General features: G+C 38.9%; 2 protein-coding genes across 2 annotated transcripts; one reads left to right on the top strand and one right to left on the bottom strand.

The window, feature by feature from the left end:
- The first annotated feature begins 387 nt into the window (after positions 1 to 387).
- LOC135690331 (retrovirus-related Pol polyprotein from transposon opus) lies at positions 388 to 4,632 on the top strand. Its single transcript, XM_065207848.2, has one exon. The coding sequence runs from the start codon at positions 388 to 390 to the stop codon at positions 4,630 to 4,632; it is 4,245 nt and encodes a 1,414-aa protein (XP_065063920.2).
- A 1,704-nt stretch (positions 4,633 to 6,336) lies between these two features.
- Positions 6,337 to 14,845, bottom strand: LOC135685965 (uncharacterized). The gene is made up of 6 exons (XM_065202087.2): positions 14,713 to 14,845; positions 13,069 to 13,230; positions 12,449 to 12,631; positions 9,794 to 12,166; positions 8,899 to 9,030; positions 6,337 to 6,575 (listed from the first exon to the last, which is right to left on the bottom strand). Exons 1-6 carry the CDS (start codon positions 14,807 to 14,809, stop codon positions 6,337 to 6,339), a joined length of 3,186 nt encoding a protein of 1,061 aa, XP_065058159.2. The 5' UTR covers positions 14,810 to 14,845.
- Positions 14,846 to 15,027: the final 182 nt, after the last annotated feature.

The following is a 15,027-nucleotide window of genomic DNA, read 5'->3' as shown; positions in this document are numbered from 1 at the left end:
ATTATGATGTAACACCGAAGTGACAGAAGCACGTTTTATATGAGTGATTACTCTTTGTATAATTGAGGACTCTTCATATGGCGACGAGAATGGAAAGTGTTTATAAACATCAAGCACAAGTTGGCTCTTCTGCAGTGACAGAGTCATGAATGCAGCAAGCAGGAAAGTGACTTAATTTTGCTTTTAATTTTGAGTTAGGCCTGACGTCTGCCCGCACGAGGCTTATTCCGCATAGACAAGGTGTATTTTGCGGACCACGGCACTAGTGCCTACAAAGTTTTTGGTATATTCTACGGACCACACCCAAACGCCGTAATATACCACTATTCTGTTTTTTTTTTATTTTTATAAATTTTTTTTTCATTAAAAAAAAAATTTCTTACAAGCATGGCCTCTGCACTAGTGGGTCTTAAAGCGTGCGTAACGGAGTTTAATCCAGATGTGCAACAAGATGCTGGTAGCAATCAAGAACGCCGATGGAAACTCTGGTTAGAAAACCTAGAACTGGTGATGGATTTTGAGGGCATCACTGACGCTGCAGAGGGGCCTTCAAAGAGAAGGGCTGCATTGCTTGCTGTTGGTGGCTCTGAATTACGGGAGCTTTTTGCAACATTGACAGTTGCGGATGCAAAATATTCAACCGCCACAGCTGCTCTCACTGCACATTTCACTGCGAAAAAAAATTTAGCTGCGGAGCGCTACAAATTTTTCTGCACCAAGCCCACCTCCCCAGAGGAATCTCATGATCACTGGGCGACTCGCTTAAGGATCAAAGGTGCTGATTGTGAATTTAATGAGATGGATTTAAATTCTGCAATCACACTGGTGATGACACTGCACACTCACTCCGAAAAATTACAAAGGGAGATAATTGCTCAAGATATGGACTTAAAGAAGGTCCTAGCTACTGCTCGTTCTATTGAGCTTACCAATAGAGAAATTGCCTTCATGAAGCAACACAATATAGAGGCTACAGCCTCACCAACACCTGTCTATGCTGTACAAGGAAAGCACCCTAAGGCAGAACATCTATACAAGTCTAAAGGGAAAACCATTGAGATCTGCCGCTATTGTGGAGAGCGAACACCACACAAAGGGAAATGCAAGGCCATGGGTGCAACCTGTAAGAGTTGCAATAAGAAAAATCATTTTGCTAGTGTTTGTGAGTCAAGAAAATCAACAAAGCCAGTCAAAACGGTTGACACAGAAGAAAAATTTGATGAAAATCCAGAGCAAGACAGTTATATCTACAACAATTTTGTGGAAGGACCAACTGTTCTCAAGCTGGATGCAGTCACTACACCAGCTCATGCTATCCAGAGCAAGAAACGATATCCGGATACCATGGTGCAGGTGAAGTTTGATGGGGGCACAAAATTGAGAATGCAAATTGATACAGGTGCAGATGCAAATATCATTGATGAAAGCCTCTACCACCAGCTGCACCCTAAACCAAAACTTAGAAGAACACAAGTCAAGCTCAAGCCGTACAACTCTCCACCCATTCCGGTAAAAGGATCCTTCCAGACACAGCTAACAGCCAATGGAAAGCAGGCCATTGCAACCGTGTATGTTGTTCCAGGATCAGGACAAAAACCCCTCATTGGAAAGTACACTGCTTTTGATCTGAGTCTGCTTAGCATCACTGTGAAAGAGTTAACCGCAGACATGCAAGACATGCACCATGTGCTGCAGGAAAGAAAACAGGGAAACAAGAGTGCCAAGGCCACCACTCACGTCACTCAACACATGTCATATTCAGCTATGGCAGAGCATCTCACCTCTAAAAAGTCTTCCGAACAGCGGCTGGACAATATCTACAAACATAAGCAAGATGCAACAGACAGAGTTAAGGCCATCGTTGATCAGTACCCTGGGGTGTTTGAAGGTATTGGCAAACATCGATACAGAGTTGTGAAGTTGTCCGTGGACAAGTCAGTACCTCCAAAAATTCAACCACAGCGCCGAATACCCTTTGCAAAGAGGGAGCAATTTGAAGCCATTCTCAAAGAATTGGAAGATGCAGACATCATCGAGCCAGTGTATGGACCAACAGAGTGGGTTTCAAATGTCGTGTTGACACCAAAAGCTGATCCATCCCAGTTGCGAATGAGCCTTGATATGACCACAGCTAACACTGCCATCCGGCGCACACGTCATGTCATCCCCACATTGGAAGAACTGCGATACAAATTAAATGGAGCCAAGCATTTCACAAAACTAGACATGCGTCAAGGCTACATGCAGTTCGAGCTGAGCCCAGAAAGCAGATACATGACAACGTTCTACACCCATCAAGGCCTGAGGCGTTTTAAAAGGTTAAATTTTGGCACCAATTCAGCTGCTGAGATTTTCAATGAGGAAATTCGTCAAACGCTGGTGGATATTGAACATGTTGAAAACATCTATGATGACATTATCGTGTTTGGAAAATCTCAGAAAGAACATGATCGAGCACTTATGCAAGTATTACAGCGCCTTGATGACTGCGGTCTTACACTTGGCATGTCAAAGTGCAGTTTTAACCAACCAGAAATCAAGTTTTTTGGCATGACTTTCTCATCAGCAGGAATGTCACCATCACCTGACAAAGTACAGGCTCTACATGATGCCCAACCACCCGCATCTGCAGCTGAAGTTCGATCCTTCTTGGGAATGGCTAATTTCAGTGCTCATTTTATTCGCAACTACTCTGCTCTTACAACCCCGTTGCGGTTGCTCACTAGAAAGAATGTTACTTTCAACTGGACCAATGATTGTCAAAAGGCTTTTCAGTCAATTAAAGAGGCTCTCTCACAAGACACCACAATGGCATACTTTGACCCAACACGAGAAACAAAGCTCATTGTAGATGGCTCCAAATATGGCCTTTCTAGCATCTTGGCACAACTTGAGCCCCAAACACAACAATACAAAGTTATCAGATACGACAGCAGAGCGACAACAGACACTGAGAGTCGCTACTCACAAATTGAAATTGAGAGTGCTGCACTAGCATTCGCCATGCAGAGAAACCATATCTATCTACATGGCCTTCAAAATTTCATTGCAAGCACAGATCACAAGCCTTTGTTACCCTTGTACAACCAGTACAAGGCAGAACTTCCGGCACGAATCCTGCGGGACAAGTTGAAGCTGCAAGATTATAGCTACACACTAATTCACGAGCCGGGGAAGACAAATCCAGCTGATTACCTTTCCCGGCATCCAGTTGTCTTAGCTGATGTGTGTACCGTAACAAAGAAATCCATAGAAGAGGATATGCTATACATTGATGCAGTTGTCCGAGCCAACCTTCCCAAAGCTGTAACAAAAGAACACATGTTAAAAGCTACACTAGAGGATGAAACATTGACAGTTCTCAAAGAAATGATCTCACAGGGATACATCAGCAAAGAACAGAAAAGGAAACTGGCTTCATATACACATATATTTCCAGAGCTATCAGTAGCGGATGGCCTAGTGCTCAGAGGTTGCAGAATTGTTGTTCCTGCCAGCCTTTGGCAGTCTGTGACAACCCTTGCTCATGAGGGACATCAAGGGGTTGTGAGAACAAAGCAATACTTACGCATGCATTTGTGGTTTCCGGGATTAGATAAGAGGGTTGAAACAGAAATTGCACAATGCATGGCATGCCAGGCAAATACAGATATTCATCAGCAAGAGCCACTCAAGCCAACAGAACTACCCACAGAACCATGGTCTAAACTTGCAACAGACCTATATGGTCCATTAGACACTGGTGAATACCTGCTGGTTGTACAATGCCTGTACTCCAGATTTCCTATGGTCGAAATCGTGCGTTCAACTTCTGGTACAGCAGTCATACCAGCAATGGACAAAATTCTCTCAACATTAGGAATCCCAGATGAAATAGCAAGTGACAATGGGCCACCATATAGCAGTGAGGAATTTAAATCGTATGCAAGATACATGGGTTTTGAGCATAAAAAGAAAATACCATATGCACCATGGGCGAATGGCATGGCCGAAAATTTTATGAAAAACCTAGGAAAAATCATTCGCTCCTCCACAGAAGAGCGTCTAAACTGGAGACAGGAATTACAGAAATACCTGAGGGCCTACAGAGCTACTCCACACACAATGACAAAGCATTCTCCAGCCAGTCTCCTTTTCAATGGACGAAGGTACAAGACGCGTCTTCCAACACCTACCAGTAAGAAAATATTGCTTTATGACAGAGAGGTGCGTACAAAGGATGCTAGGAGCAAAGAAACAATGAAGCAGAACGCAGACAGCAAGAGTTATGTAAAAGAACTAGATATTAAAGTAGGGGACACAGTTCTGTGTCGACAAGCGAAGCTCAACAAGAAAACCACACCTTTCAACAACGAGCCGATGATTGTTGTGAAGAGGAAAGGCAGTTTAGTTACAGCCAGAAATGCCACAAGAACCATCACAAGACATATTACATTTTTCAAGAAGCTACAAAGGCTGGATGAGAACAAGTCAAGGTGCGAAGGAGATTATACCACACAGCCACTTTCACCTGACACTGATGAAAGAGAAGAAAATGTCATTCCACCAAATGAAGTGCCAATAGAGAGACCGGTGAGAATAAGACAACCTCCTGCTAGATACAGAGATGAAAACTTTCAGACTGAGTTTTAATCCAACAATACAACAGACACAATAGAACCATGTTATGTTATGTTATACTTTATCAATTATGTTATGTTATGTTTTGTTTTGTAATTAGGGGAGGAATGTAATGTTCTAAACGAGGCTGTTTAATTATGAGGTTATTATGATGTAACACCGAAGTGACAGAAGCACGTTTTATATGAGTGATTACTCTTTGTATAATTGAGGACTCTTCAATGCAGCACCGTTTTCGTGCCAAAAAACCGAAGGCCTTTAACAGAGTCTTGGCAGAGCAACGCTCCGAAGATAATTCCCTTCCGCACAAAGAGGTGGCGGTTAACGACCTCCTCGACAAAGCCGATTGATTGACAATGAAATTGATTGACAGTTGTCATGGCAGCAGAAAAGTGACAAAATCTGCTGAAAAAGTGCTGACAACATGAACTGAAGCTTCCATATGCTACTTATACGCGGGGCAGACTATAAGCCCTTCACTCGCGCGCTATCGCGCGCGAGTTGCGGGCAATGAACAAGATCACTAGGTAATATTGGTATTTAGTTTGACACATTTTGGAATGGTCTTATAATTATGTATCCTCATTTCTGTATTTTCCCCAGCAATGCAATGGAAATTTTAAAGTCATGATAATGGCATGCCTCTTCTGTTCATTATAAATCATCATAATCAATCGAAATTACAAATCATTCATTTGTCGTTAAACACAATTCATAAGTAAGTTCACGAATCGTTTACAACTTGTAAAACTCTCTGTTATTTTACCCAAAAAATTTCTTTTATTTCTAGGATTCATTTTAGGTTTATCGTAAAAAGACAGAGCAATTGGAAACCGAAAAAAGGAAAATTATTATTCAAGGCCCGCGCCACCGGGGGGCCGGGGTGGTCATGGTCCCCCACTTTTTTACGAAGCAAGTAGTTTAAAAGCTGCAGTAAAAGAGGTAAGAAGCCTTGGCCCCCAACCTTTTAGCCTTGGCCCCCCACTTTCAAATTCAAGGCGTGGGCCTTGTATATGGCGTGGGTCATTTTTTCGGAAAATTCTACTATGCCACTATTGTAGCACTTGAATCAGTTTGAAATTGCACACGTTGCCATCACAAACACTAGTATTTTGAGCACCCTCATTTCTTAATTTCTTATTACTGTTATGCCAAGTTGAGACATTATCCAGAAAATAGCAATAACGTTCTAAAGTTTTTCTGAGAATCTGTCACTTATTGTTCTTAAACTTCCTAAAGTTTCTTTGTCCTCAAACAAAATATTTTGAAAAGATTAAAATTTTCCTTTGCAATCTTAAAAGCACTTTACTACGAAAGATATCCTTGCTTGAAGTGGAAAAGTTCCCCTATATTTCCAGCAACATTTCCAATCACTAAAAAGTTCTCTTATACCAAAAGTTTCCCTACATTCAATGAAATTAGTTTTTCTTTGTTCCATAAAATCCATCGAATGGCCCTTTGTTTTTGGAGAAAGTTAATATTAGCAATTCTTAGCAATTTAAATAGAAATTTGAAATTAATCTGAAGTTAACTAAAATGGAATTTGCTCTACTCTACAGGCCCGTCGGAAGCTGGGGGGGGGGCTGGAGCCCCCTTCCAATAATTGTCAAACTGTAGTATGTTTCCTTTACATCAGTGTTCTGAACGAGAAGGAAAACAATGGGCAGCCCCCCCCCCCCCCCCCCCAATATGAATTTCATTCCGACGGCACTGACTCTAGGAGTAATGTGTGCATGTTTTAAAAAAGATACTAATGGAAAGGCCCCAGGTTCTTAGGTGTTCATCAATTGTTTCGTCTTGGCTTAACAACAGTGAATAAACGACCTTTGTGCTTCTGTGGAGATCACTCATTGAGTTGATTCCTACGATATAAATTCGCTCATCTGCGTGTTGGATGTGAGTATACCAAAGCCGATCATCACTGCTCTGTAGAACATACCCTTTGTTCATAAACCCTGCATGTAAAAGAAGTTTAATTCAGTAAGGCATCGTATAGATACATTTGGTAAGCTATGCTTAAAGCTCGGGGGAGTGTAACTAACCCTAATTTTGGACGAGGATATGCAATTTTGTTTAAAAAATGTGGACCCATAATTCCGCACATGTCTGAAAAATGTTACCCATAATTCCGCTAACATGATGAAAACTATATTCAAAATTCTGCAAAGCGAATAACATTTTTAAAGTACAACAAAATTATCAAACAAATTTTGCATGCTCTTTGCCCAAAATCTCAATATTACACATATTTATACTTTCATTTCTAACTGAACATTCATTTTGTTAATGTTGAATCTCCCTTCTAATAATTTTGCAATATTTTCCCAAAATGTTCCCCAAAATTCTGCATGTTCAAAATTCTACAAATTTATCGTTCCATACCCATAGTTCCAAAAGGAGTATTTTTCATTGTACATGTAAATTAAAAGTAGATTAGTTGCTTTAACATCAATGAGCCATTGCGCTACGCAAGCATCCCATAATGCATTTTTAGACAGACTGAAATCGATTTTGGTTTACTGCCATTGTTTGGGACGTTGCCAGGCTCGCAAAGGCCCATTGTTAGCAATGAGTCTTAAATTCTACACGACTGTGCTTTGGAAAATATTTTTACAGTTTTTCGAAATTATTCAACAATGAAAGTGTTTATCAACAACTAAATAACGTGATGCTTGTTTTGACTAAGGCCTATGAGGAGACCGAAGGTCTTTTTTGCAAAAACTTTAAACTGTTGCAAGAAACGGTTGAAAAATTTATGTGAAACGGGTGGTAGATAAACGGGTCCATTTGTATTTCTATTACTCTAGATATTTTTTTATTTTGACGCAAACAATGGACTGTTGAGAGGTAAGCAAAAGGAACGCCTGTCATTTTGTTCAAAGAGCATTGACTAATTGACTACTAAAAATAGCAAACAACCGCTTTTATATTTCTCCGTTTCCCAGACTGCCTGCCTATTCAATGTATTGTTTTCTTTAAACTGTTTTTCTTAGTCCTTTTTATTTCATCGGACATTAGAGTACTGCAGGCTGATAAAAAAATCATGGTGAGTAAGTAAAATGCCTCGAGATGGCAAGGAATCTAAGGCCTGGTTCACACCATAGGCGTTAACTTAGGGGGGGCTCTGGGACTTCAGCCCCTCCTGACGAAAACCGAGGGGGGGCTGAGCCCCCCTAGAAAATAAGGAAATGCTTTACCAACTTTGAGATTAATTTGTTATTCTATTGGTTTCACGCATAAGATTTGTTGCATTAGATAATTGCGTTTAAAGCAAAGTAAAGGATGAAATTATTGTGAACATAAGGTCAGATTGTGTTTTTTTTCTTCCTCGATAATGAAAAATGCACGGAAAAATCACCTTTAAGCCTTTAGCTAATCCACTTTTTATCCTGTGACATCAGCAGCTGCCATTAGGAATTTTCATTAATTTTTTGAGCCCCCTCTAAAAAAAATGCAAGTCTACGCCTATGGTTCACACTGTTCCGTTTTCATAAGAAACCGTGTCAAAACCATTCGTCTTTGCTTTGCGTTCATACTGTTCTAGTGTGAAAACATATTTATTTGAAAACGCAGATGAATACGCATACTTTTGACTATGTGTGTGTAGTGTGTATTGAATATGATTTTTCAGTGGAAACACCAAAACGAAGGTCTTTGCAAAAGCTAATAACAGCAACAGCTCGTACTTTCTAGCCAGCTCATTTTAAAAAATCTATAATGTGAAATTCACAATTGCCCGTCGCTTTTACAAAAGAGTTCTTCGCAATAACACCTTTGCGGAGTTTGGAGGCAATGTCAGTTTTAAATTGAGGTCGCTGCTTAAATGCTCTTGCGCAACCAACATGCTAAGCGGCAGCTGTCTATTTTCATGCAATACGAAATTAGGTCGGGTTTGGAATTATAATCGCAAAGCATGCCGGTTGCTCAAGAACCTTTAAAGATTAGGCTACCAACTATAATTTTATTGGGGAAGTGTGACAACATGCTTCGTATTCATAGCTAATTAGTTTTCACCAAATAAAACGGAGAGAAACGAATACGGAACAGTGAGCGTGAAATTAGCCTAATTGAGCATCGGGATTGCTTAACGAATATCCTTGTGAAGTCAAAAATCGATTATTCGACTGTAAAATAACCAAGCCTTTCTCTTCAGAAATCATCCCTGATTAGATCAACTTTTATCATAACGTTGAAAGTTCCAATCATCAGACGTTGTCTGTATCAGCATATAACATATCGTTCCGATTAAATCAAGTATTTTCTTACCAAAATACAAACCTATTTTGCCTAGTAACCCTTCATAAGGCCAGGAAACAGCGATCATTCTTTTCAGTTTTAAACTCAAAATATCCAGTACCTCAAACGCTAACGGGTCGTCTTCTTCCAGCATATCAATGTTTTGGATAAAATCTGCAAGAGACAGATATAATTGCAAAAATATAGAATTATTTTTAGAAGTAATAGCTTTGTAAAACATACAGCAAATACAAGAAATAAAAATGTAGAAAAAGTATTGTAATAGGCATTTGAGATTTGTTTACGGTCCTTGTGCTTAATGATCTCTTAATTGAATTGCTAGAATAAAAAGCCTTTATGAACTGTGCAGTGAAACTCGATGTGAGAACTGTGCAGTGAAACTCGTGATTCAGTTCAATTTTTTCAGTAGAATCCTCCCATGTAAACATACCATGTTTTATAACATTGAGTTGAATTGCACCTTCTAAGTATTATTTTCTGCTCGCATAAGGTCGTTATTGCGCAAATACTTATTTTCCTTGAAAGCATTTAACTTGACCTGCTTTGTTTTTGTCTAACAGACTACGACACACCTTCCACACGAGGTGGCCAACAAAAATTACTGTGATAACTGTGATCCTAGCACTGGCTGATCATACCATTTTCCAATAACACGATTTGTATCAAGTGAAATTTAAAAATACACTTGTTTGGCCATCATGCTCCCTCTAAACAAGAATAGGAACTTCTGGATGATCGCTTCCTATTCTTGTTTAGAGGGAGCTGGATGCTCGCTTCCTATTAGGATGCTCGCTTCCTCATCCAGCTCCCTCTAAACAAGAATAGGAAGGGATCATCCTTGTCGCTCCTGTAGTGTAGCAGTAAAAAACATACTTGAATGTTTCTCAAGTAAATTTGAAAATCGACATCAACTTACGCTCTGAGCAAAGGTGCTTTGTTTGCTGAGTTGGTTTTGATACATGTGGCCTTGGAATGTTGCTTTCAGTAACTGGCATGTATGTTTGAGTTGAACTCAAACTGGCAGACAGCTTACTTGAAAATGCTGAAATTGGATAGCTGTTTTGCAGAAACGGTGATTGCGTCATTAAGAGTGAAACTGAAATACTTTCAAAAGGAACTTTGTATATGCCAGTTTGTCTTACGTTCACGGCCTGTGTTATCTTCAAGCTACGTAAAGTGTTAAATGAGCCTCCAAGATCCTTTGAAGTAGTTTCTTGGGGCTGTTTGAAAACTGATTGCGTTCCTAACTGATTTGCTGAAGAAGGAATGGCTGATTTGTTGAAGAAAAAAATTCGATCTTTTCGAGGTTTCAAACCAACAAAATCTGTTTGCATAAGCTGCGTAGATGAGGATTTTTGGATTGGCTTTGAAGATGCAAAAGGTACCATGATCTGTAATGTTCGTGTTATTGGCTGAATGTTCTCAACTTGGCGTAACTGGTCAACTGTATTTATTCTATGTTTCTTTAATGAAGGGAATAGTACAGGTAATTTTGAAGCTGGAAGCAAAAGTTTTGTTGAAACAGATAAACTTCCCATTGTGTTGAAGTCTTTGTTGTTTTTGTGGGTTTGCTTTGAAGGTCTGCTTACAATTGAAGAGCTCGGTCGTATTGTATCATACAGAGGTGCGACACTGCTGTGCGCCACAAGGATCCTTTCAAGGCCTGCTGCTGATGAATGAATTTCTTTCAGAGATTTCCCTACCAGCACTGGTGTCTTCAGTTTGAAGGAATTGTTTGATAAATTTTTATTTTTGGTCCTTTTCAGAAAGCCTTGTTCAAGAAATGAAGGAGAACGCTCCAGAAAAAAGCTCGTGGGTAAAACGGTAGAGGATGCCGCCTTCGTTAACGATCGTTTAAATTCGTTTTTTGGTGACAAGAGCAATCTTTTAGATGTTGTAACAGTTCTGAATCTCTTTACTGAAACTGTAGTGGGATGGAATGAAGAAAGAGAACTCAACTGCTTACTCATTAGCCACTGCTCTAGATTTTCAATGTGAATTGACGATGGCGACAATTCTGTGGAAGATGCAAAATGACCTTGGCTTTTGAACGGCAAAGGCATACTTGCAATTTCTGGTATATGGGAAGAAAGGACCGTTTCAAAAACCTTTGGTAAATGGACCGTTACAAGTTGCTCAGCTGAATCGAGGCTGGGAACAGTGCTCTTTCCTTTCATTAACAACTCCATAGCATTCGTCTCTGTTTTGTATTCTGAATCTGTTGATTCATCAATTTCCACTGAATTCGGTACATTGTTAATCTCCCAGGAAACTGTTGGCTTTACTGTGAACATCTTTTGAGTAAGAATTGACTGTTGCTTCGAATTAACCGTAACGATGGCTCCGGGATTTTCCGTTTGGTCACGAAAGCTTGACAAACCTGTTTGATCAATGATTGACGATTGCAGCTTACTCTGAACAGTCAAATCTTGTTTTCCGATGCCATTTTCTGATATCAGAGAATTCTCGATTTTTGTTGTTATGCTTTGGTCATCTCCTGAATAATGTACTTTTTGCAATGATTTTGATTCAAGTCTTGAATGGATTGTATTTTCATCTCTAGGTGGCATTTTCTTTGACCTAGAAAAACCCTGAAACGCAGTCTGTGAATCGCTGTCTGTAAAGCTAGTTTCAATGAATGGATATCTAGTGCTACCAGCTTGTTGGGCTTGGCCAGAGTGCATCGAATTAAAATTGATCATGTGATCTTCCATGTTCAAGGTAGACTGCAAGTTAGCCTCTTGGGCGAGACCAGGTGTCTTGATTGTTGCAGTGCTTATAGTCGATACAATTTGTTCAGAGAAGACTGACGGATTTAAAATGCTTGTCCAAGAGTTGTGCTCTTCTACTCCACTGCGTTTTTGTGAGACCTCTTCCAGCTGCTTGTCTTCTGCAAGGTCATGCAATGTAGCTGCATTCGTCTTCAATTCTCTCAAAGGCCAAAATGACTTTTTCCTGGCTATGTGAGATTTGATGTCACTCATCTGGCTTACGCTGTCTCTTTCTCTAACATGCCGATTTATCGTCCGATGAGGGAAGTCGAATGACTTCTGATGAATCGTGGGTGATAAAGCTACGCTCTTAAGTATGACTTTGCTCTCAGCTGTGTCATCTCCCTTAAAATATTCCAGTATAGTTTGACTTGAACCTTCAAGCTTATATCTTGGTACATTCTCATTCACATCAGTTACTCGCAAACCTACGGAATTGCTTTTCTCATTCAAAGAGGCGTCAACAAAAATGCTTTCTCCTTCCGTTTGTCTATGCTTTGTACCATCACATTTGATATCTGCATAGCAAAAGAAAGACAATTACTTGATGGAAAACCAAAGAACAGAGGTCTTTCTATGATCTTCCCCTATCCACCCTAACCCCCCCTCCCCCCGGTCAAAAACTAGCCGTTTCCAGAGCGCATTAACATGATCTTAGGCGTAAATTTTGACTATTTTGTATCACATTAACAGCCTCTAATTGAAAGCACTTTCAAGTGACTGCCTCTCTAGCAATATCTCTAAAGTCAAAAATAAACGTGTAGCATATCCAGGGTAAAAATGCATTCTATTTAACTTACCACTGATCCTGTAGATAACCTCGAGTCGCCTACTCTTTTTCAATTTGTCTCTTTTGAATCTGATTGAGATGTCTCTGGCATCTACGCAAATGCCCTCGCCATAGACATTTTCGTATAGCGATTTCTCTATTTTCATCCACTCAGCATTATTCTTTATTAATACTGAAATGTCCTCCATGCCATCTGCATTCAAAGATCAAAAGTTATTCTTCCATTGCAAGATAGGTAAGTGTTATCCTTGAAAACCTACCGGAAACTCTAGGTAAAGAACTAGCTTAACTTTGTCATGAACAAAAGACCATTCTTATAAAAAACGACAAAGGATTTCAACACTTGAAGAATATACAGTGGCCTAAGGCATAAAGAGGAATGGATAAGGGTAAAGCAGGTTCAATACGGCATAGGAAAAGTGTTTCTGTATTCAAATAAAAGCTTGCATCCATAATGACATTTTGAAGCTATCCAATACTAATATGGTACCAACATGCTTACGAATAGGTGACGCCTTGATTCCGCGTACCGAGTACATGATCAGCTATCATTACTTAACGTGAAGACATGAAGCAATTTTATCATGCATGAATATATGACACTGACATGAATATAGAACCAAAACTTACTTTTCAAGCCTCTAGGTACCAAGTCTAAGTCTTTGAATCTAACTCGAACTGTCTTGTCTTTGGGTACTTTGATGACATACTGACAAGAGAGATTTGTTGGGTACATAATTGGATATCTCAGCAATATGGTACCGTAATTCCAAGAATATTCCCTGTAACATCCTGAAAAAAATTGAATTTTGAAAGAGGGAATGAAAACAGAAAAGCGATTAGCAGGCCCGAAGTAACAAGGAAAACGGTTACGAAGGCGGCGTAGAAATGAGGCTTGAACATACGTATTTTCTAAGAGCAGTCGAGCAAGCTTTAAGCTTCTGTTATAAAAAATTCCTTGTTTAAATTTTAAATTGAAATATCATATTCAAATTTGTGTTTATTAAAATTTGCTTCAGAAATGATTAATTTACTAGGCGGCATTTAGAGTAATTTTAACTTTCATCATACAAAATATGATGATTAAGGGCATCTTTGGTCAAGTAACTTCTTTGGTCTGCTAAAAAACGCAGCATGCTATCTGCCATCCTTAGCATAAAGACAAAATATAAAAAACAGAATCATATAAATCGTTTTTTGCTCTTTGCTATAGTATCCAGCAATACCTTTGGATAGTTCAATGTTTCTTTTAAAAAACGTACTATAAGAGCACCGAGTGTTGGAACTTATTGTTGTCTTTATGGAATGTTTTGACGATTATTGTTGTTTATTAATTGGAGAAGAAGGAGTCAAAAGAAACATTTGAAAAGAATCTTACGAGAAGATCACAACTTCCATGTAAAAAAAGAATTATAAAATCCTCGGGTGTGATCCAATCTGTACTCATTTCTTCACGTTCTTCATCTGGTTTCAATTACATTCTTCTTTCATAAATTCGTGTTCATTCTATCGCATTCTACATTTTGTGAGAGAATCTTCTTACCATTGAGTTCAAATACAGTCCTCTGAACCTCTCTAAATCTAAACATTTTAAAAAGATCTATTCTCTTTATTTATATCATATATTTTACCCTATATATAGAAACTGAACTGGAATCATGTAGGATAAAACTTTCTAACATCGAGACTCGATTTGCTTGAAAAAATAAGAACATCGTGAGATTGCTTCCAGCGTCAACAAATCAACAGTGCAATTAAAAATATCTTGCAAAACGTTTATTTATTGGTCTTAGAAACAATTTATGGTATGCATATTTAGAAAAATCAATATAGGAATACGAGCAACATTGAGAACTCTGGAGCCTTAGATTGTCCATAAAATAAGACCAATGATAAAAATAATATTTTGCCAGTATAAAAAAGTTTGTTATCCAAAGAAACGGGAAACGTATTGTTATCAAAAGCTTTTATATGATACGTCAATGGAATTAAAAAACATGATCAGGAAAATACGGATAAGGTTCAATAGCATACAAAGAATCCATCATGAAATCTGCGATTTGCAAATTCAGTTCTTGAATTTCTAAAGATTTGGCCATAATACGTCCTTAGGAAAGCTACTTATAACAAATATGTCCCCTCATGTATGCGAATAAACAAATTTATTCCTCATTTATGATACAAACTGATTTATTTTGCTGTTATCAAGGGGAATCATACGCTTGCCTAAATTAACTTGAGTAGTTTTCTGATGCTTTAAGCATGGTAACTCACCATTTTGTTGTTCTTCCTTGCCATCAACTGCACAACAGCAAATTGCAAAAATCATTAACCTGATTCGAATAGACAGTCTTGTTCCCTTCATCTTCATGCAGAACCACACAAAAAATGGCAGTTAAAACAAAACTAGCTTCAAAAAGCTACAAAAGGTTTTCTTACAAAAATCAGAACTGCTGGAAATGAATGACGGAAAAACGACGCCTGAGTCATCGCCTCGTTTTGAGGGCGTTGCTGGCCTGGGGTGAGACTTCTCTTTTCCAGGATAGCTTTTGTGATGTTGAACCAACAGGAAGATCTAAGCGTGAAGAT

This window comes from Rhopilema esculentum, chromosome 6, assembly GCF_057945365.1.
Source record: "Rhopilema esculentum isolate cy_ngs chromosome 6, ASM5794536v1, whole genome shotgun sequence".
Taxonomy (NCBI): Eukaryota; Metazoa; Cnidaria; class Scyphozoa; order Rhizostomeae; family Rhizostomatidae; genus Rhopilema; species Rhopilema esculentum.
This window is presented reverse-complemented; position numbering and strand designations above follow the sequence as displayed.